The sequence below is a fragment of the Delphinus delphis genome, chromosome 13 (genome assembly GCF_949987515.2).
Source record: "Delphinus delphis chromosome 13, mDelDel1.2, whole genome shotgun sequence".
Classification (NCBI taxonomy): domain Eukaryota; kingdom Metazoa; phylum Chordata; class Mammalia; order Artiodactyla; family Delphinidae; genus Delphinus; species Delphinus delphis.
The window spans coordinates 79,029,751-79,051,499 of record NC_082695.1 but is presented as its reverse complement, the minus strand read 5'-3'; the positions used below and the strand labels follow the sequence as shown (position 1 = coordinate 79,051,499).

Below are 21,749 nucleotides of genomic sequence, written 5' to 3'. Positions count from 1 at the left end.
TAAGTGATCTTCTAAATGTTTCATATGTATTAATTCATTTAATCTTTATAACAGCTCTATAAGCTTGTTACTAGTATCATTTCCATTTTACAGAAAACCAACTGAGACAAACAGTGGTAAGCATTTTTCTCACATTGAGAACCAAGATTAAAATACATTTTTAAAGTTCATGATATTACTACATGTGTTACATTGATGCATTCATTTTTAATAAGCATACACAATTTCATAGTTTGGTGGTAATTTATTTCCCCAATCCCTTTTGGGTTACTTCCAGTTGTTTGGTTGGGATGCAAACAATTCTGGAATAAATAAATTGGATTACATAATCTTATGTATTGGTGCCTTGGACTGTAGCATAGGTTTCCCAAACTAATGACTGGGTCAAAGATATGTGTAGTTTAACTTTTACTATCCATTGCCAGATTAGGTTCTAGAAAGAGCTAACATCCCACTATTTTTAATCCTTCCACCATCACTGGCTCTGTGTTTCATATTTAACACAAGGACTAAATCATCATTCTCCTCATTTCTGGTGAGCAAGCGCCTTTGTGAAAGTTATGATAGAGCAACACATCTCAACTGCAGGCACTTTTGCCTCCTAGTACATTTGACCATGTCTGAAGACAATTTAGATCATCACAACTAGAGTGGAGGGTGCTCATGTACCTGACTATCTCCTTTACTTTTACTACTTTTCCTCAACAGCTCCTACAGTCCATGGCAGATACAAGGCATCGGATTAACACTGGTTGAGCTGAATGTGTCGAGAACATTTTTTCTAGGCCGTATTGTTGATAAATAGATGAATTATATACCTATCCTGTCCTCAGCTTTTATTCAAGTAAAATAAAAATGTACCACGTAGCCTCTAATGCAGTTTTCATGACCATTTTTCCCCTAAAGACAGCAATAACATTCTTTATTTTCATTCCGTTTATTCAATTTGCAGACAGTATAGAACAGAGTTCTGCAGTCCCTGTGTATGTGCAAGTTCTCGATATCAATGATCATGCTCCTGAGTTCTCCGAATACTATGAGACTTACGTTTGTGAAAATGCAGTCTCTGGTCAGGTAAGAATCCATAATAAATTGCCGGCGTCAAAACATTGCCTTGTATTATATAGAATAACTTTTGCTATGTATTCCTCCCACTTTGAAATGATAAAAATAAGCGTTATTTAGCTATATTAATTTCATGCTTTAATGCTGTAAATTCTGTATAATTTAAATTTCTTTCTTTTAAAAAAATATGTAAACTTCACATTTTCTACTTCCAAATTCCTCAAATGTTTGAAAAATCTGCTAACAGTCAGGATTCAAGAGTAAATCCTTTGTACTTTGTCAGTTCAATAAAGAAAAATTATTTTTTGTGATTCCATAGAATAAATAATTTTACTTAACTTTTATTTTTCCATTCATCATGAAGATAAAGATAAAATGATATATAAAATATATCAGACATCAACACAAATGAAACTCAGTTTCAAATGAATTACTAAGTATGTAAAGACTTATGAAAGCATACTCATTTTGAAATAAATTATCATTACTTCACAATTTTTTCCACACATTTTCTCATGTGGAGCTTCCCTTTTTTCATTTGTAAAATGTAGAGTTTAAATTAGATTCTTCTTTGAGTGTCTCAGTTCCAGTACACAATAACTTTACATTTTTTTAGGTATCCTATTAAATGTCATAAAACATTTTAAAAACTTATAAACTAGTTTTCAAAATACTGAATAAGTATATATACTATAAAATTAATTATTCTAAGTAGGCTTGAATTTATCAATAAAGCTAGCTGAAGACAATTTGGATTTTACATGGGTCTTAAAATGTCTTGTGAAATTTATTCAGCTAAGTTTATGCTAGAATACATTTTATTCTGGAAAGAATTTTCAAATCTTGCCTATAAGTATTTCCTAAATATTTTTAAAAATAATAAAAAATGATTATAAATATACAAATGAATTTAAACTTAAAATAACTATTTTAAATGGATTTGTACCCAGGGTTTTTGATAAAGTGAAAGGTTAACATAAAACTTTCAGAGACTCTCCACAATGCAGCACACTGTCCTCTAGATCCAAAAGCAAACTGATTTAGAAACCTGTGAACATACAACATAGGATAGAAAGATTCAAAAACAGAATGCAAGTGAACTGGGACCCATCGCTTCTATAGACACTGGGCTTAGACATCTCTTTAAACTTGGTGTTACAAATAGATCTATGCTTAAAAATTTGATATATCTAAGTTTCTCAAGCATTTCAAACATACCTGGTTACCTGGACACATCAACAAATAGGCAACTTTTTAAAAAAATCACGTAAATAATTCATGTAAATCTAATAAATGATACTTTAAATGTAGTAACTCAGTTTCCTTAAAAGTCACATAATTTGGGGAATAGTCAATTTATCTTACAATTTTCTAACCTATACATCTTTACATATGTCAGGTAAATTATATTTTTACAATTATTATAAGTAGTACTATATTTTATAGTTGTATATGTCAAATTTAAAGTATAAAACTAGTGTGGTTTGTTGTTTTACATACTTTACGTAAATATGAATATATTCAGAGTACCCCATTGATGGGACAATGTAGACTTAAACTTAAAAAAAAATAGGCTTAATTTACTTCATACGCTATACATTTCTTTCTGTAAATGTCCTTGGTGGTAAGTCCACTTACCCAACAAAATTGCATGTTCAGTAGTCTTGACCAGGCTGAGTTGGGCAGAAGATTTGGGAATGCAACATGATTTACACAGTGAAAGACTTAGACCAGAGCTCTAGCTCATGGTGATAAATGCTTCTAGAATAATGCTACCTATGTCCAATGACTACACTGGAACTTTTATCCTAACTCCTCAATTGTCATTTATAATAACAATCATAATTTAAAATGTTTATAATAACCTTTTGCAACTTTTCATCATGTGGCAAGATGGAGATATACATTCCTAGTAGGAGCTAGCTCCCTTCACTATTGCATTAGAATCCATTCATGTATTTACTGACTCAGTGGACCTTTCATTCTTTTCACAGACCCTGACTCTTAGGCAAGAACTCAGAAGTCAGTACATTTATAATATAGCAGAATAATCACCTTTTTTGAGAAATGAGTGTTTGTTTTTTCTACTCATTGCTCACTGACAGTGAAAGCATGATCATAAGAATCTTTGGACATTAGGTACAGAGGAAATAATGGCAGAAGGCAGAGAGATGAAATTTCCTACAGCACAGTTTTCTGACTTCAGTGTTAAAAAAAACTTCAGTGGTTTTTCCAAAACTAGCACATAAAAGTGCAAAACTCCCTGGCCTCATATTTATCACTGTCTTTGATTTGGTCACAATTTGATCTACCTTGATTTAAAAAAAAAATCTTGTTCATACTCTGAACTGCTTGTTTTTTAAAGCATAGATAACACTTTCTAATTTGTAGTTTTGTTCATATCAACTCTCCTTTCTGAAATGTCTTTATCTAATTCTGTTTAAATTTTAACTATATTGCAAACTGAACTCAAATTTACCATAAGCAATCTAACCAATTTTAAACAAATAAATAATGTTGACAATGTCCCACACATGATTCTAGCAAACACTATAGCATTAACCCATTTAATTCTCAAGAAATATATGAGGAAAATATATTACATGCCTCATTTTCCAGGTGAAGAAACTGAGGCCCAGAGAAGTTACTTCCTAAGAAAAAACAGAGAGATATTTTATAACAAGTGCTGGCATCAGAATCCACGCATTTCGCCATCATGTTTTTGCTCCCTATCTATACCTAGTTTGAATAGATCTTATACATTTGTCAAACAAGTTGTCTCTAGTTTTGCATGTTTTCTAGATTATAAGATATTTGTGATAAATGAGCAAGTTTATTTTGATATTCTTGATAATAATAATTAGCTGAATATATGAACAGAGCATGAAGACTATGTTTCTTGAAACAATGATACGGTATTTTTCTCTACAATTCTCTGTAGATATACATTTGAATTTATTAGCCTATTTGTGATATTTAAAACTTTTAGTGTGTTGAGATCCCTTAAGGAGAGAGGGTAGACAGAGAAAAGACTAAGTCTAAAGACTGAGACCCAGATACTCCGTAGTAAGTACTGGGAGTTGTAAGAAGCAAACCAGGAGAGTATGGGAGCCTAGAAACCAAATAAAGAAAGTGTTCCAAGGTGGAGGGAGTTATTACCTTTTTTATTTACTGCTTACAGTCAGGTAAAAGCAGAAAAAGAAAAGGTCCATTCGAATTCAACAATTTGGGACTTACTAGAATATTTGTAGGTAAGAAAGTATATGATGTCACCCAGGAAGAAAATATAAAGTGAGAATATGAAAGAACATAGGGCAGAGCCTTTGGGAACAGCAATATTTAAGGATTTGCTAAAGGAAGAGAAGCCTGCAAAAGATACTAAGTAGGTGTGACCAGTGAGGTAAAAAGGAAACAAAAAGATTTTTGATGTGGACATGCATAGAGGTGATAGTTTTTGAAGGAAGAAGTATCAATAGCCTCCATTCCCACTATTTCAGGGGAAAAAACAGCTCTCACAGTTCACCATTTGGTCATTTACTTAAAAAAATGTATTTTATAAACAATTCACAGCTATATAAAGAGACAGTGCCAAACAACTTTATTAAAATGTGGCAAACCAAAATTGAACCGGACGCTTGTTAAGGATGCCAAGGAAGATGTTATTCAAGATTATTACAAAAGGTTGAGACTATTGCAGTAGGGGAGAGAGAACTTAAATCTATTGAAACCAAAAGCAGGAGAGTTTTTAAACACTGGTGTGAGCTAGTGAATACGTCCTGGAGGGCACGTCAGCAGAGAGGTTGGTCAATGTGATTAGACCATCTACGTTTGCTGATTGACTCTTGCAGAAGTTAGGCTCCCGATCTCCCATAGAGACCGGGAGATAGGGGCCCTGTCTTTCTTGATGATTACATTTCAGAGGAGTGGTTTCCAGGTCCTTGAGAAAGACCATCTGGCATTATAAAGTGAGAAAAGGCTGGGAGAAGATTTATCTCTATTCCAAAGGGACAGAGAAAGGTTTTGTGATTAGAAGTTTTCTAGTGTAATTGTTCTAAGAAAATGTACATCAGGAGTCTCTAGTCAGGAAGAAATTTGTCTGAAACTGAGTCAAGCTGAGGGGAATGTTATGACCCTCCTGATCAAATGTTAATAAAATGCAAACATGGCAAATACATATTTGTCAATATATAATACTTTGAGAAGTTTTAAAAAATCTTTTACAGCTCATATTTTTGCTGGAGAATGGCTATCTTCTTTGTTCCATGATTGCAGAGCATTTAATCTTTAGATTTATAGAAAGCAAATAGCATAATCAATCTACTTAAAAAGAAATATTCTATTGCATCGTTTTCCTTCCAGTTACATTTGGATACATTCTGTCTTCACCAATTTTCAGGATAAATCAAATATATTTTGCTGCAAAATTTTTATATAGATGAAAAAACACTGTCACATTTAATTTTAGCAAAACAGAACAGCCCAGATTCTCATTAAAAAATATTCTGTAAGGAAGTCCTTCCTATTGAATGACTAAAAGGATGATTACTTTATCCTTAGAATCATATTGTTCACTCATTGATTCTTGATTTTGAAAATATTCATGTGTTCTGTCTTCATCTGAGGACTCACAGTCTAAAGCTTTGTTTACATGATCAGTTTCACCATCTTCTTGAGTCTATAGTGCTGGCTTCTGCTTTTGGTATTCATCTTCTAATTCACCTAAGAACTGTGAAATATCTTCCTCTGGCAATTTTATTTTCTTTGTCATTATGGATGTAAAATTTTAAATTTGAATTTTCTACTGTTTTTAATGAAGAACAATATCAGACTAAAAAGTTAGTGTATCATTGCTTTTATATCTTTTTTGAAAGATGATGCAATACTTTGAGCAATACATTTACAAAGAAAAGAATGGTGCAATGGGAAAATTTATTTTACTGTTGCATCAACCTTCTAGACCATTCATCATACAAGTTTTATATAAGTTTTGAAAAGCACATTGGGAAGACTTTATGAGTAATGGTGAAATTTGTAGGATGATGAAATAGGCATAAAAAGAATCATATCACTAAGTTCTTATAATGTATCCTAGATCTATAAAAGTATCCAGTGTGACCATTCAGTAATTGAAGATAGGGTTAATTTATTTATTTAAAGATAAATTGATATTTCTTTATTATTTGGACACTTCTAAGAATTAAAAAAATGAAATACCAATGTTTAGAAATAAGTAAAACTGCTCAAAAAGTAACACAAATACTAATTTTTGGTTCAATGAACTCTAAAACTATACTGAGAGTTAAACTCTGCTGTGGAGGAAAAATGTCCATTGGATGCAGTGGCATAGAGTTCTCTTGTGACTTGCTAAGAGTTTACATGTAAACCAACATTGAAGATCTATGAAATTCTATATTTTTATAATTTTAGAGATGTGTATATTATGCTTCAAAAATTTAGGTAACTCTTTCAGCATCATATAGCTTATAAGTGGTTAAGCAGGAATTATTTGTGTCAATCTCCAAGAATGATGCTCATTTTAACTATGCCCTTCTAATCATAAAGACTAGCTATCCTTAGATTACTTGCTCAATCCAAAGAGAAATAGGAAAAACGTTTTTCTCTTTCTGTACTCATAAGTAATTACATTTACAAGTTTAAGGACAAAAATTAAAATAAGGTCAATACAGCTGATCCTCACCTCCTTCCTGGAATGTGTACTGCTCAAATTCAGAATAAGTCACATTGATCAGCCCTATATTACAATCAGTTTCCTTTAAGGAGGAAGGCCAGAAATCATCAAATAGTTCTTAGAGGGCTCATAGATGTCACTGTCAAACCTAGGAGTTTTTCCCAGGTCTATATGTACCTGAAAGAATGGTACATAGCATGGGTACCTATAATGTTCTTCCACTCAAATTCAAATGGACTCCAAAAATTCCCACTGGCACTGCTACATACACTATGATTTATGAATTGAAATCAGTTCAATGGACGGACAATTTGAGTTCTGCCAATATGTGCAACATTACCATACGTACTTTCTTCCTAGCACATGGCAATGACCTTATTTTAATAACATGGAAAAAGAAAAAATACTATGGGCATTAGGGCTATCATGGCTCCTGGATTGTCACGGTTTCCCCCATGTTTTCTTAGATGTTACATGTGGAATCAGACTAACTTACACTCATATTTCTGGTCTGAAATTTACTGGGTAGGCTTCCTTCAAGTACAACTAAAACAAAGCACCAAATATTAATACATACCTCCCAGGGTACCAATACAAACTTTCAAAAGTGCTGTTAATTTCTTACTCATTCCTAAAAGTTTGATAGTAATGTGTGAATGTTAAAACTTAATGGATTAAGCTCTCAGAAAATATTTGCTTTAAAAGATAGTAAAGCATATCTTGTGTAACTGAATGGTTTTTATGTAGAAACCATAATTAGTTTAAGTTTTATATCTATATAAATAAGTTTCATAAAAACATTACAAAGGGTAGTAAAAGTTACTTGTTTATCATAATCTTGACAACAAAACCAAATGGTGCTGATAAGTGAAATATTGTTAAGAGCATTCTGTTTAAAATTTTTCAGAGGGAATTTTTTTTTATTAAAAATAAAGAATAAATAATCAATAAAATAAGGAAGTGGCTGCACCATCAAAACATAAAATGAGAACTGTACATGTCACATAGTGTAAATTCTGGCTTAAGCCGAGAGAAGATGAAGAAACAGCATATACTTCCCCAGATGGCAAACATTGGGTGGTGAAAGCAGAGAGGAAAGAATCTCACCTTTTGATTGCAGTTGAGAAAGGGAATGTAATGAGAAAGAGGAACCTTTTGCAATACACCTCTCAGCCTGAGGTTCCCCAAAGTTAATTGCTAAGAATAAAATATAGAGAATATGTAATTTAGAAAATATTGGAGTAAGAAACATAAAACTTCTTAATAGTAAAATCTGAGGGGAGACTTTGTGCCAAGGACAATAGACTTGGTGTGAATTTGTTTATACTAAGAATCCCAAAGTGAAGTTCACTCTTTTTTCTCCCACACACTCTCCTTCCCCACACCACACACACAAAGAAAAGTCCTCTTTGATGTTCAAAAAACCCAGAGCCATGCTAGTTTAAAAAATAAATACATGTGTGTTTGCATGGGTACACATACATACACTCAAGTAAAAACAAAAGAAAAGAATGTAAGCAATCTATATCACAGATTTATAAATGGGCAATGTTAAGAAAAATTTATCTTGAGAATTTGTATCCGTTTCTGTGTACTTTAGACACGACCTATTAGTCTTTGATTGCTTTCATCGTTTTTGGTACAGCAATATGTTCTAGGCTCTGCCACTTACCAATTTATTGCTTCCTAGCTGCACATTCATCCTTCACTACCTGCTTAAAAAGAACTGGCACTGTGAAACTATGATAATGGATTGGCCCATTAGAGCATCTTTTATTGTGAGTGCAAGGTTGAGTCTTGTCAATAAAGGGCACTGAATGCACATTGCAGGAGGAAAAGGGCTCCTCTTCCTGGTTCTATGTGTGTAGCATTTTTGCTTTTCCCTTTCTCATGCTGAACGGTTGACCAGCTAACTGGATGTGTGGAAATACATGTATTGCTTTGCCTAGCCACAAGTATGGTTCCCAAAGTCCCAAATGTACATTCCCTTGGCAACCGTAGGACTCCAGCCCAGGCCAGAGGAGGTCTTACAGCCCTGCCAGTGTCGTCACTGTGTGCTCCAGGCCTTGCACCTGCAGTGGTCTCCCAATTCCCTCTACATTTCCAACCACCAGCCCACTTGTACCCTGGAGGATTATCCATGTTTGCCTGGAGAATGTGGACTGGTTCTAGCCCAGTAAATTCCTTTGCCCTGCGTGCAAGATGCCGCAACCACACCTCCTCCAAGGACATCTGAAGCTTGTCTCCCTTCCACATTTTTCTGTCCTTAGGTGATCTCACTGAACCCCAGAGTACCCTTTGGAGTTCTCATTACATCTTTATAGTTACTCCCCTATTATAGCTTAATAATTCTTTATAGTAAACTTCCTTCATTTAAATTACTGTCTCTCTCAATTGGAAATAGACTGATACATAGGATCATTTTATATTTCCTGTTCAAGATCTCAAATCAGTTATTTTTCCAAGATTCTGTGATATTTTTAGTGGAGAATTATAGAAAATGTAGATGCAATATCTAAATAAAATTGGGATATCTGTCCATGTAAACCAAGGAAAACCCTGCTCTCTCTTTCTCTTACCCTACTATCTTAGCTCTCCTTCTCTCTCTCTCATATTTTTAATAGTATTGAAGACCACTGTAAGGAAAACTCCATCTCATTTTGTTATTTCTTTGCAAGTTTCTTTATTTTCTTCAGTTATGTACAATTAATATATTTTAGAGAAAGATACGTATGATAATTTTCAGAGGTCCTCTTTAATTAGAACACTTATAAATATTTAGAGGTAAATAATTTTTTCTCAAATTGCAAAAGATAATCCCACTTATATTTCAGCACTAGTTAGGATAGTTCTGCCATAAATGTGTGTACAATATATATGTATACAGCTATGGCAAATAACGTGGGCTTTTTGACCAAAATACTTCATCTAAATGTCTAATAGAGACTTGAATCCTAGGACTAGTACAAGACTCTCTATTCTTAAATGTAATAGAATTAATATGAAAAATATTATAAGATGATGATACCCAAAAGATAAAAAATCAATTTTGCATAACACACACTCTCAGAAACTTAAAAGACAAAGGATGAAGAAGCAAATTCTATTTAAAAAATAAAATGATTGAAAACAGTGTCAAATTTAGTAAATGTTTTCCATTACAAGTAAATATATTCACAAATCCTATACATTTTTGGTATATCAATAAATTTTAATTAAAAATAAAGGCAAAAGATAGAGGGAAAATAATTATTTGCAAAAACTGAAAAAAAAAGTGCTTCTGTTATTAACATATAAGAGGGCATGCTGATTGATAAGAAATCTTCTTATTAAAAGCTGGTTCCTTGATACTGCTGTAGTAACTGTCTTTTGGAAATACTATGAATAAATTTGTCAATAAATAAATATCCAGGTACTTTGTATCCAAAACAGATGACATGTTAATGATTTGTCAATGTGAATGTTTTCTCTAGAATATAGTGGTCCTATTGAAGTTTATCCAAATCATTTTCTATAATATGTATTACTATAAATTAATCTATTTTTCATTTTTATCAAAACCACATTTTACTGTATAGTCTTTTATAATAGAATCTACTACTAATATTCATAGGAAGTGAACATTTTTAATAAATTGATTTATAGAAAACATATTTGTAAATTACTTATGACTATAGAAATACCAAGTGAGTATATAAAAATGAGTATAAAATATAATTTAAGCATATAGATAATTTTACTTAATTTAGGAAAAACAAACAAAATGAAAGATGTTTTGGAATACCAATTACCTAATAAATCACCTTAAAAGCAATAAAAGAAAAGCATTCGTTCTAATTAGCTCTTAGATTATTAGAACAACCAGACTAATGAGTCTTGAAGTAGCACAATTTGAAACAATTAGATTCCAGAACAATCAGTGTCATCCTGTAAAAGCAACATTTTCCCTTATCTTTATTTTGACATCAAGATTATCAAATTTTTAAAACTTGGGTTCAAAAACAATTAGGGAAAAATGCTTTGAATTGTGAAACTTGTTTTTTAAAGCTTATAATGTGACTATGTGTATAAGAATTCATGAGATTTTCCATGAGCTTTGCTGGTTCGTTTTTTGTAGTGCAGATCTATGAATAGGTAGGAAGGGCAAAAGTATCGCATTTTAAAATTATTAAAAATTTTCCAAACAAATTTCAACCAATATATCTATTTCTTAAAACCATGTTCTATTATATATACAATATTTTCTTGATTATCTCAAATCGGGATTTGATTGTTTTACAAACATTGGTAATTTGTTAATGAATTTATTTTGAGATACTGAAGATTGCTTAACTGTGCTAGAACGTCAGAAAACGAAACAACAAGCCATTTTCTTTCCAGCTAATTATCATTCTTGGCATCAAAGTGACCACAGAGTCAAAAAAAGAAGTATTTATTAACTCAGGCTTCTCTAGGTTTTTTTTCTTTTTTTTGAGTGGCATTGTCTACTACATTTTTTTTGTTTTTTTCGGTACACGGGCCTCCCACCGCTGCGGCCTCTCCTGTTGCGGAGCACAGGCTCCGGACACGCAGGCCCAGAGGCCATGGCCCACGGGCCCAGCCGCTCCGCGGCATGTGGGATCCTCCCGGACTGGGGCACGAACCAACGTTCCCCGCACCGGCCGGCGGACTCCCAACCACTGCACCACCAGGGAAGCCCTCTACTACACTTTTAATTTAGTCTTAAGCAATACATGTACACAGCTTTCCAATGATAACTGTGTGTATTTGTGTAAGTTTGATGGATTTGCTTCTCTTAGCATTTGAGAAAAAATGAAAAGGATAGCAAAATAATTTTTCTTCCCTTTATTCTCTACCTGTTGTCCTTTGTTTTTTATTTGTTGTGTCTTGTTTTGTTTCATGTTTTTGAGAGACAAAGTGGTCCTTTAGAGAGGATTGCAATGAACGTTTGTTTTCTAGTGTTAATTTGGGGCATGGTATGGACTGATTGGTATTTTTTATTGTCTAAAAATCAGTTATGTAATTCAAATATGTTTCCCCTCCTGTGGGAATGAAACATCAATAACGACAGTTAAGCAGCAATAATAGAAAGATTGCCTGGCGTGATAGCAAGAGAACTTGACTAAACTCATCCACACTAACTGATTTCAGTGATAATCTAACCATGCTGAATACTGGTCTCCTCATATGAAAAAGAATGATACAACTTTTGCTCTACAAAAGGGTTAGTAAAGATAAAATACTTTAAAAATACTATTAAATGAGAAAATTGGTAGGATTGAACTTTATTCAAAGTAATTTTGTAAATACTAACAGCAGCAAACATTTAAGAGTAGTGTCATACATTACAAGTTCTTAACATGGGGCCCATACCTTCTAAAGAGATTCTGATGAGCTATGAGTCGTCTGTGCACACTGGATAGTGCATAGAAACAACACTGTCACTGTGTATGCAGATGAGGGTGGAAGCAGGTCAATGTCTCTCATTCAATGCTTAAAGGAAACCATTACTTATAAAATAAAAATTGAAAGTTACAAAAACCAATATAAACATATTATTGATGTTGGTTTTTTTTTTTTTTTGGAGTTTTTTTGGTCAGATTCTTGATTTATTTTGATTGGTTTGAAACATTAAGCTTTTTTTAAATCTCTGGAGTAATAATTCAATAAATTGCATTTATCATTTTTCTTTCTTTAAGTTAATATTTGTTTACCAAATTATTTTATTTCAAAACTATTGTTTGAAAGACAATGAAATGATACCTTTGAGAATGCAAATCAAGAAAAAGAAAGAATAATTAGATAAATAGGAGTAAAAATTAAATCCCTGTTTTATAATATGATATTTGTGTGTTCAAATAATTTGAAAATCTGGATGATATGAGCAGTATTGGGGAGAAGATACACAAATACATTTAAATTCTCAAGTCTTTTCAACAAATTTTACTGTTGCAAATGGGTATTCATAGGGAGGAAATGGAAAACTCTACCTTAACCTCACACCTTATACAAAGATTATTTCAAAATGTATCATATATTTAAATGTCAACCTAAAGCAACAAAACTTTTAGAAGCAGAGGAGAAGAAATTCTCTTCTATGGCTACGCAAAGAGTTCTTAAATATGTCACCAAAAGCCCAATCCATAAGAGAAAACATATTCAGTATTTTTAGGAGAATAACAAAACAATATTTTAAAACCTATTAATATTTTCCTTAGATATAGTGATATAGTATACACGTAATGTAAAAATATGTGTAAACTTTTCATTTGATGCTAAGAAGTCCTTTGAGAAAAACTTAAATTTTGGATTACAAATAAAATGAATCAAAATGCAGACATAATATAAATAGTAAGAATGAAATAGTGTACTCAAATCAATAGTCAAAATCTCACTTAATACTGAAACACACATGGTAGCATAATTTAAAACAGTAATGAGAAAGGAATTCCTGCTTTCCACACTATCAATGCATAGTGTTCTGAAGCTTAGGTCCACACAATAATATATAAAATACATACAAAACAGAGTTACTGGAAAGAAGAAAATTTATTTGAGAAGATAAGATTATCTAGTGAAATACTGACAAATAAATATGACAGAATTTTAAATTTTCTTAAAGGCACATTTAAAAATATTTTTAAAAGAGGAGAGGTTGCTATCCAACAGGCATAAGGTTTCCATTAAGCTGGGTGAATAAGCTCTAGAAATCTGCATGCGACATTGTCTCTGTAGTTAGCGATACTTAAAAATGTGTTAAGAGGGTCGATCTCATGTCAAGTGCTCTTATCACAAGTAAAGTTTTTAGTATGTCAAAGAGAAACTGATGAAATTAATTTTAATATTTATTTGACACAATATATACAGAATATTGTGATTTTCACATGTAATGAATTAAAAATCAAAAGGGATATATTTTATATGTTTTCTCATACTATGAAAATCACTCCCATCCCATTTCCCACGGGCTCAAACAGCTGGACAAGATGACAAGTTAAAAGGTCTCCTATATCTATCTGCTTTGGGTAGATAATAACATTCATTATAGAAAATCAAAATACCAGAATAGCTGCACTGTATTCTGGAGGAAATCAGACATTTCCTTAATGACCTATGTGGGTAAACAGAAGTTTTATTTCTCTTCTTAGTGTGTAAATGGCCAGAATGGGGAGGAGAGGAAGGAGAAAATTTTTCATTGGTTTGCAAAATGTGAATATAATAAATGAGCTGACATTAGGGCAATTTGTCTTTTCTGTTTGGTGTAAATAGTTATTTTTCAAATTAATGATTCCCATTATCTTGACTTATACCAAATCTCTTTTCCAGAAGTAAAGTGTAATAGCAGTGATTTTTAGATTCTTTCATACCAATACACTGTCTAATGTAAAAACATTTACATTGTTTCCATGTAAAAGTATTCTTTTGACTAAATTTCTGTGATCCCACAGTGTGATCCCTGGTTTCTCTTCATCTTCCTTTCTCTCTTGTGTCCTATACTTTTCATTTTTTTCAGACTCACTCTTCCTGCTATCCTCCACAAATATGTCTTAAATACAGTTCATATTCAAGTGACTTCTAGATCTTTATGCCAGTTCTTTCTCTTGTATTTTAAGCTATAGGTCCAACTAATTAGATAAAATACTCGGGTGTCCTATGGTCACACCAGATTTGTTCCCGCCTTTTTTTTACAGTGTCCCCAGCAAAATTACTACAGTTCACCAAGTCGTGCAAGAAAGACAAATGGATATTATCGTTAATTCTTTCTAGGCTTTTATTCTTTATATCCAATCAATCATTAAGTTCAGTTGATTCCATCTCCTAAATTTTTCTGTCATCTGTCATCGTACCCTATCCCCACTCTTACTAAGCTCACAAGGGCCAGCAACACTTGCGCAGTGAACCTTAGCTCTGCTGAGGGACGTTCCTGTAAAATCAAATGTTGAATTACCCGATCTCACAGCCGACATGCAGAGATATACTACGGTTGTTCATTAGTTATCGTTAGGTAAGCCTGTAGGCACGTAAACCGCTTCTATGACAGTCAGTTTTAAGTTTTGCGGCAATGGTCAGAAGAATATATTGTGTGCCTTCTTAGAAATGATAAAAAGACCTTACTTTGGTGACATCGACCTACCCTTAGAGAAAATTGGGCACCTGGGAAACTGTATCTCCATCTGGAAGCATGTTGTACCATCTTCAGTTTATGCAAACACTTCAGTAATTCATATGTACTTTCTCATTTAAAATAACTTACATCCTATCACTGATTGTTGCTGTCTTTTTGTATAGCACATCCAGGAGTTTTGTTTACCAACCGGTTGCTCCCAAGCTTGCTAACTAGGTCTTCTATTTTCATACCCACACTAAGGATGTCCATAGAATGAGCCTTTTAAAATGCAAAACTTCCCCCAATAATTTGGGATTCTAAATAAAAATACTTTTGTCTTTCCCAGTTTAAAACTTGTGAGTGGCCATTGGTGTGAAGTCCAAACTCTGTAAAATGCCCTCCTTAAATAAATGTTTGTGTGGCCACCAATCAACTCTGAAGTAAAATCTAATTTCAGTTTAGATGCCAGGTCCTCTGACCCCAAAAGTTTAAGTATTATGTACTTTAGGTGTTTTATTATATGCTTTTATTCTGTACTTTAGGTATTAGGTCCTTACTCAACACTCTAAGTTTGCAGTCCTGCTTCTACCTCTATTCCACTAGAATGTAAACAGTGGTGAGAGAGACACTCTTGACCCCAGCCACCATGGGACACCCAGACCTGAGATGACATGGCATGTTCCAAGTGTCAATGAAATATTTGTTAAATGGATACATTTGGGATATTAATTAGATATTTTTATAATTTAACTTTTAATTTATATATGATGTTATGTGAATTTATAAAGAATGATTAAAATTTAATTTGTCAAAGGAAAATAAAAAATAAATATATTGAGATAAAAATCTAATAATGTATAATTTATAACAGAATATGGGTAGATTTCTACAAGTTAATGGCAAAACATTGCAATATCTACGGCTTTTAAATACATCTAATAAAATTTTGTGAAAACTTATTTTTTTAAAACAGAGTAGCTCTGCCTCTGTCTAGGACCAAAATATTAGAATATCATGAGCATCTCAACATTTTTCCCCTAAAAACATTCTAAACAAAGAAAGAAAACAGACTACAGACTCAGTTATCTTGTGGCTCTATTATTTTATTAATTAGCACTTTGACCCTTTGAACAGGTGTTCAACAACCTTTTTGAATTCCATAGATTTATTTTGTCAAACAGATCTGATTTGGAATCTGATTTGGAAGTACTATAAGAAGTGACGGTCTTAACTAGATAAGCAATTTTGATAAGATTTTTAAAAATCCTTCCACATATTCCTTTACTGCAACTCCCATTTTTTGGTTAATTAATATAGCTTGCATTGAGAGAAATTATTTATTAAGCACATTTCAGGGAATTAATAATTTACATCAATTGATACTCAATACCTGTGTATTGATTTATAGTTTATAATTCAATTTATAGTTCATAATAATTCAAAAATGTGTTCCTCAACTAACCTTGGAAGTAGATTTCACTGATATCTGCCATTAGAGATAAGGGAACAGAGTCAATTGAGTTGTTTGCTCCAAATCACAGTATATAACACTTGCTTATTGACTAGCTTTCAAAAAATTGCATGTTTAACAAAGGCCATACCTATAGTTTGTGGAGAAATGAGTATTGGACTGATTTAAAATCAGGCTATTTAATCTGGGAATGACATTTTAGTAAGCTGGTCCATGGGTGCCTCTTTAAAAAAAAAAGCCGTAATGAAAGGTAATTAATAGAAGGAAAATAGTTATATGTCTTCCTTGATTATCTTTAAATATCTTACAATTTTATTTGTCAATTATATCTAAATAAAGTTGAAAAAAGGGCTCTGGGGGGCACATATACTACTCATATTTCACACCAGCTGTTGCATCAGCTTACATTCAAATTCTGACCCTGCAATTTTACCTACCTAAGATATATAACTGACTTGAAGCTTAATATAAGAAAATATAAAGTTGGGACAATGATAAGGTTTATTCCACAAGATTGTTGCAAAGATCAGCTATGGTAATATATAGAACAAACCCCGGCCAATAGGTAAGTTCTCAGTGAAAGGTGGTTATTGTTAGGTTCTCTATGCTTACAAAATATATTTCCATTGTAGACTTCAAAGTAGTATAGACAGGAAATCACATGTACTGTGTCAGAGGGAAATTGGACAAAATTCTGCCCAGAGAGCAAAGAGAAATGAAAAAGCTACAGTTTCAGAATTTGTCAAACACAGCTGTTCTTTGTATGAGCTTTGCATTTTGATTTCTTTGCTTCTCTCATAAATGTATAAGGCCAGAGATAGGCTCCAGGTAAGTAGATATAAGTATATAGTTTAGAAATCTAACCAATGCAACAAATAGGGATTTTTCTTAGAATTTTATTTGAAAATTAAAATGAAAAACTTTCCATTGTTATATTAAAATAAAAAATCAATATCCTCACTCAAGGCTTGAAGGTAGGGCTTCCCTGATGGTGCAGTGGTTGAGAGTCCGCCTGCCGATGCAGGGGACATGGGTTCATGCCCCGGTCCGGGAAGATCCCACATGCCACGGAGTGGCTGGGCCCGTGAGCCATGGCTGCTAAGCCTGTGCGTCCGGAGCCTATGCTCCACAACGGGAGAGGCCACAGCAGTGAGAGGCCCGTGTACCGCAAAAAAAAAAAAGACTTGAAGGTATATTAATGTTGACCCCTTTTTAGAGATTTGCGTTTTCAAGAAAAATATACGTGTTCGAGGTTGGTTCAATAGAATTAATGATACCCACTATGTGACTGATTCTATTATGTCAGTAGGTTCCTATTTTTGTAAAGTGGTGGAACCCAATAAAACATATGGAAACCCAGTTTACAAAGCAATTTATAAGTGGAGGTATGTTCATTGAAAAAGGCAGGAGAAACCTGTACATATTCCATTTACCTATACATATGTATAGGGTAGTTTGGTGTTTTTTTTAACATCTTTATTGGAGTATAATTGCTTTACAATGGTGTGTTAGTTTCTGCTTTATAAGAAAGTGAATCAGTTATACATATACATATGTTCCCATATCTCTTCCCTCTTGCGTCTCCCTCCCTCCCACCCTCCCTATCCCACCCCTCCAAGCGGTCACAAAGCACTGAGCTGATCTCCCTGTGTTATGCGGCTGCTTCCCACTAGCTATCTACCTTATGTTTGGTAGTGTATATATGTCCATGCCTCTCTCTCGCTTTGTCACAGCTCACCCTGGTAGTTTGGTTTTTAAAGTATTTTAAAATATATACAAAGTCAAAATCTCTCTAGTGTTCTTGAGCCTTCATACAGGAAAGGAAAACATTTTCAACATTTAGTCAGAGGCATGTGTCTAAAACAGAAAGTCAGGTAGTAAGATAAATTATTCCTTGTCTAAACATCAAGGCTGCATATGCCAACAAGATAAACGTGACTTTTTTTACAATTTGCTATCCATCTTAATTGAGCAAATATATATATAACAAGATTACTCACAGTATTCAGGACACTATCCTATGCAAATCCCAACAAGACAATGTTTTCCCGAAGAAAACACGTAAAAATGTGTACTGCTTATATGACAAGCACTTTGACAAGCTAAGACATTGAATCCTAAAAATGAATCCTAAAAGTTAAGTATTAGTATCTCCATTTAAAAAAAAATGTTATTGGAGCATAGTTGATTTACAATGTTGTGTTAGTTTCAGGTGTACAGCAAAGTGAATTGTCTGGCGGTCCAGTGGTTAAGAATTTGTGCTTCCAGTGGAGGGGGCACAGGTTCGATCCCTGGTTAGCGATCTAAGATCCCACATGCAAGCCGTGCAATGCGGACAAAAAAATTAAAAAGTTAAAAAAAAAAAGTATCTCCAGTTTTTAAGCTTAGAAAATTAAGTGGTAAAGGCAGAATTCAGAGTATCAGACTTCCAAGTCCTTGCCCTTCGCCCTGGCTATACAAAATCTTATAATAACCCAGAATAAAATAATTATCCTCATACGATGAACATTTATTATTGTAGGCATGAATTGAATAAAAATGTTTTCTTTTATTAGATTATTTAATTAACATTACATGATTATGATTTAATTAAGAACGTGTTATGAGGGAAAAGATAAATCAATGTAGAGAAATAATGTACAAATTGCATTAGTTTCACAAGGTTCTTTATGCATGTGGGGAGATACCCTTTGAAGTGTAACGTTATAAATTATGAGTCTGTCATCTTGTAACTAAGGATATTTTTGTTTGACACATTGTTAAAAGCACTTTCATTCTAGAAAATTCAAAACAATAACTTCTATAGTCAATTTACTTTAATTTCCAGAATTAATCACAATCTCATTATTTGATCTTGACAGCACATCTCTTTTTTGACAATAATTAACTACTTGACTGACACTTTCATGTCTTGAAAGCAAAGAACTAATTGTCGTTTGTTCATAGTTGCATTATTTCACTTTTTTATGATCTGAGATACAGAGAGGGATTTATTTGACGTGGAACATTTTTCCTATAATCTTTGTGGGTCAAGGAAATCATGTACATTGCCCCTAAGCTTTAAATGCGTTACTTCCTCAAATCAATTTAAAAGCTCATTACTTTAGCAAATACTCTAGTAAGACAATAAGCTTACCACAGCTATGCTGTCAATATAAGCAGGAAATATATAACTTCAGCAAATCATAATGGTTGGTATTCAGATAAGAAAGGGAGAAGGAAAAAAGGAAGGAAGGGAGAAATCCAGGCAGGAAGGATGGGAGGATGTTTTCTAACGAACTTAGCTTATGGAAATCTTCTCCTCTGTTAACAAGAGTTTATTTATTATGTAATATTAAAATGTTCTTTTGAAAGGAGCAAGTAAACATATATATATATATATTTTTTTTTTTTTTTCTGTACGCGGGCCTCTCACTGCTGTGGCCTCTCACGTTGATGCGCAGGCTCAGCGGCCATGGCTCACGGGCCCAGCCGCTCCGCGGCATGTGGGGTCTTCCCGGACCGGGGCACGAACCCATGTGCCCTGCATCGGCTGGCGGACTCTCAATCACTTCGCCACCAGGGAAGCCCCAAGTAAACATATTTTTAACTTGAAAAAATATTTTCATATTCTCCACCAGTTTGAGATATCCTCTGCAATATCCATAAAGATTTTGGTAAAGCAATTTTAATAAAAGCTAATAATAAGAAGAATATAATAATGATAATGATCATTTTTCTGAATAATAATATAAAAAACTTATCCCTATTTTTTTCTAGGTGATTCAGACCATCAGTGCAGTGGATAGAGATGAATCCATAGAAGATCACCACTTTTACTTTAATGTATCTGTGGTAGAAAATAACTCAAGTTTTACAATCATAGATAATCAAGGTAATGCCATTCACTCATAATAACTTTCTATCCATTCTTCTTCGAGAATCTTGTTTAATTTTAAGGAAATTTGTAACATTACTTTTTATACTATACCTGAAATATGATAATGTTGAGAAATAAAGCAAGGTAAGGAGTGGCAATGGAAATTGGAAACAAAACTCAAAGTAGTGTCCTAGGAATATCATTTCCCCATTTCCCACTGGATTTCTTTAAATTAGAAGCACTTTTTCAAGTCATTATTGGCTATAGGCCCCTGTAAAGTCTGAATGACCTTGCAAATATAATTGCAGTTCTGACACCATGGTTCCTTTCACGCCTTCACATAACTCAAACTTCAACCCATGTCTGGGGAAGAAAATGATATATAATCATGTTAGCTTGATTGATTGAAAGATATTTGGAGTCATTAATTAGGAGCTATAAATATTTGGAATTGGCTTAAGACTATGCTTTTTCCTTCAAAACGAAGTGATTATATCAGCCTGAGAACAAAATGTTCTAAAGGATTTTGTACAGAGGGACAGAATTCCTTTTCCTTCCATATAGAAGGGAAATAACTTTTTACAAAGCCACTCTGTTCTTTTTTCCTTCACTTCAGTAAAATATTTTTTTGTCACTACATGGATTTCTATTCTAATTTTGCTTCATATCTCAAAGATATGAAACACCATAGGATTCATTACTCAAGCATCTATAACCAAACACCTGCAGCTGTCCTTCCTTACAACTGAGTTTAAGCTCCATATGAGGGGAGATCTGTTATGGGAGAATAAATGCAGACACGTTCTTTTCCTTTTGCCTTTGTCAAATTCCCCAGTGAAGGAAACTCAAATAGATTTAGGATTTAAAAAAATGCAAATATCAATATAAGAAGTAAGCTGTGGGTTAGATTTGTTTATGTAAATATAAAATAAGTTAGTGGGACAAAATAAATATATTGAAACATAAAGAGAATAATTGATTTGATTTAATGTTTGCGATTACAAGGAATTTAATGAAATACATACCAAAAATATATAAACTCTCTCACCTCTTCAATCTGCCTAGTGAATAAAATCACAAGAGTTTTATAGACTTCAAGTGCATGATGGAGAATTAGTTTTTAAAAGGTGATTTGGGAAAAGTCATAAGTAGGCACACATTTCAAAAGACTTCCATTTATTTGCATTTGCCTGTTTCAAAGTCTTCCATTTATATATTTCCATTTATTTGTTTGTGTCTTCTAAAATTTGTTTGATTGCCACAGAAAATATTTCAGGGAATGCCAATACCAAAAATCAAAGTCAAGGGCTTCCCTGGTGGTGCAGTGGTTGAGAGTCCGCCTGCCGATGCAGGGGACACGGGTTCGTGCCCCGGTCCGGGAAGATCCCACATGCCGCGGAGCGGCTGGGCCCGTGAGCCATGGCCACTGAGCCTGCGCGTCCGGAGCCTGTGCTCCGCAACGGGAGAGGCCAGAACAGTGAGAGGCCCACGTACCGAAAAAAAAAAAAAAAAAAAATCAAAGTCAAGTCGGGGGGAAACACTAGTACTGAGACACAAT

The 21,749-nt window shown here is 33.4% G+C and overlaps 1 protein-coding gene across 1 annotated transcript in view; it reads left to right on the top strand.

Annotated features, from left to right (window-relative positions):
- Positions 1-21,749, top strand: part of CDH19 (cadherin 19) — an 80,726-nt gene that overhangs the window by 53,646 nt on the left and 5,331 nt on the right. Inside the window, exons 10-11 of the mRNA XM_060029565.1 lie at positions 953-1,074; positions 20,092-20,206. Of these exons, the coding sequence (XP_059885548.1) occupies positions 953-1,074; positions 20,092-20,206 (237 nt within the window). The remainder of the gene's footprint in view (positions 1-952; positions 1,075-20,091; positions 20,207-21,749) is intronic.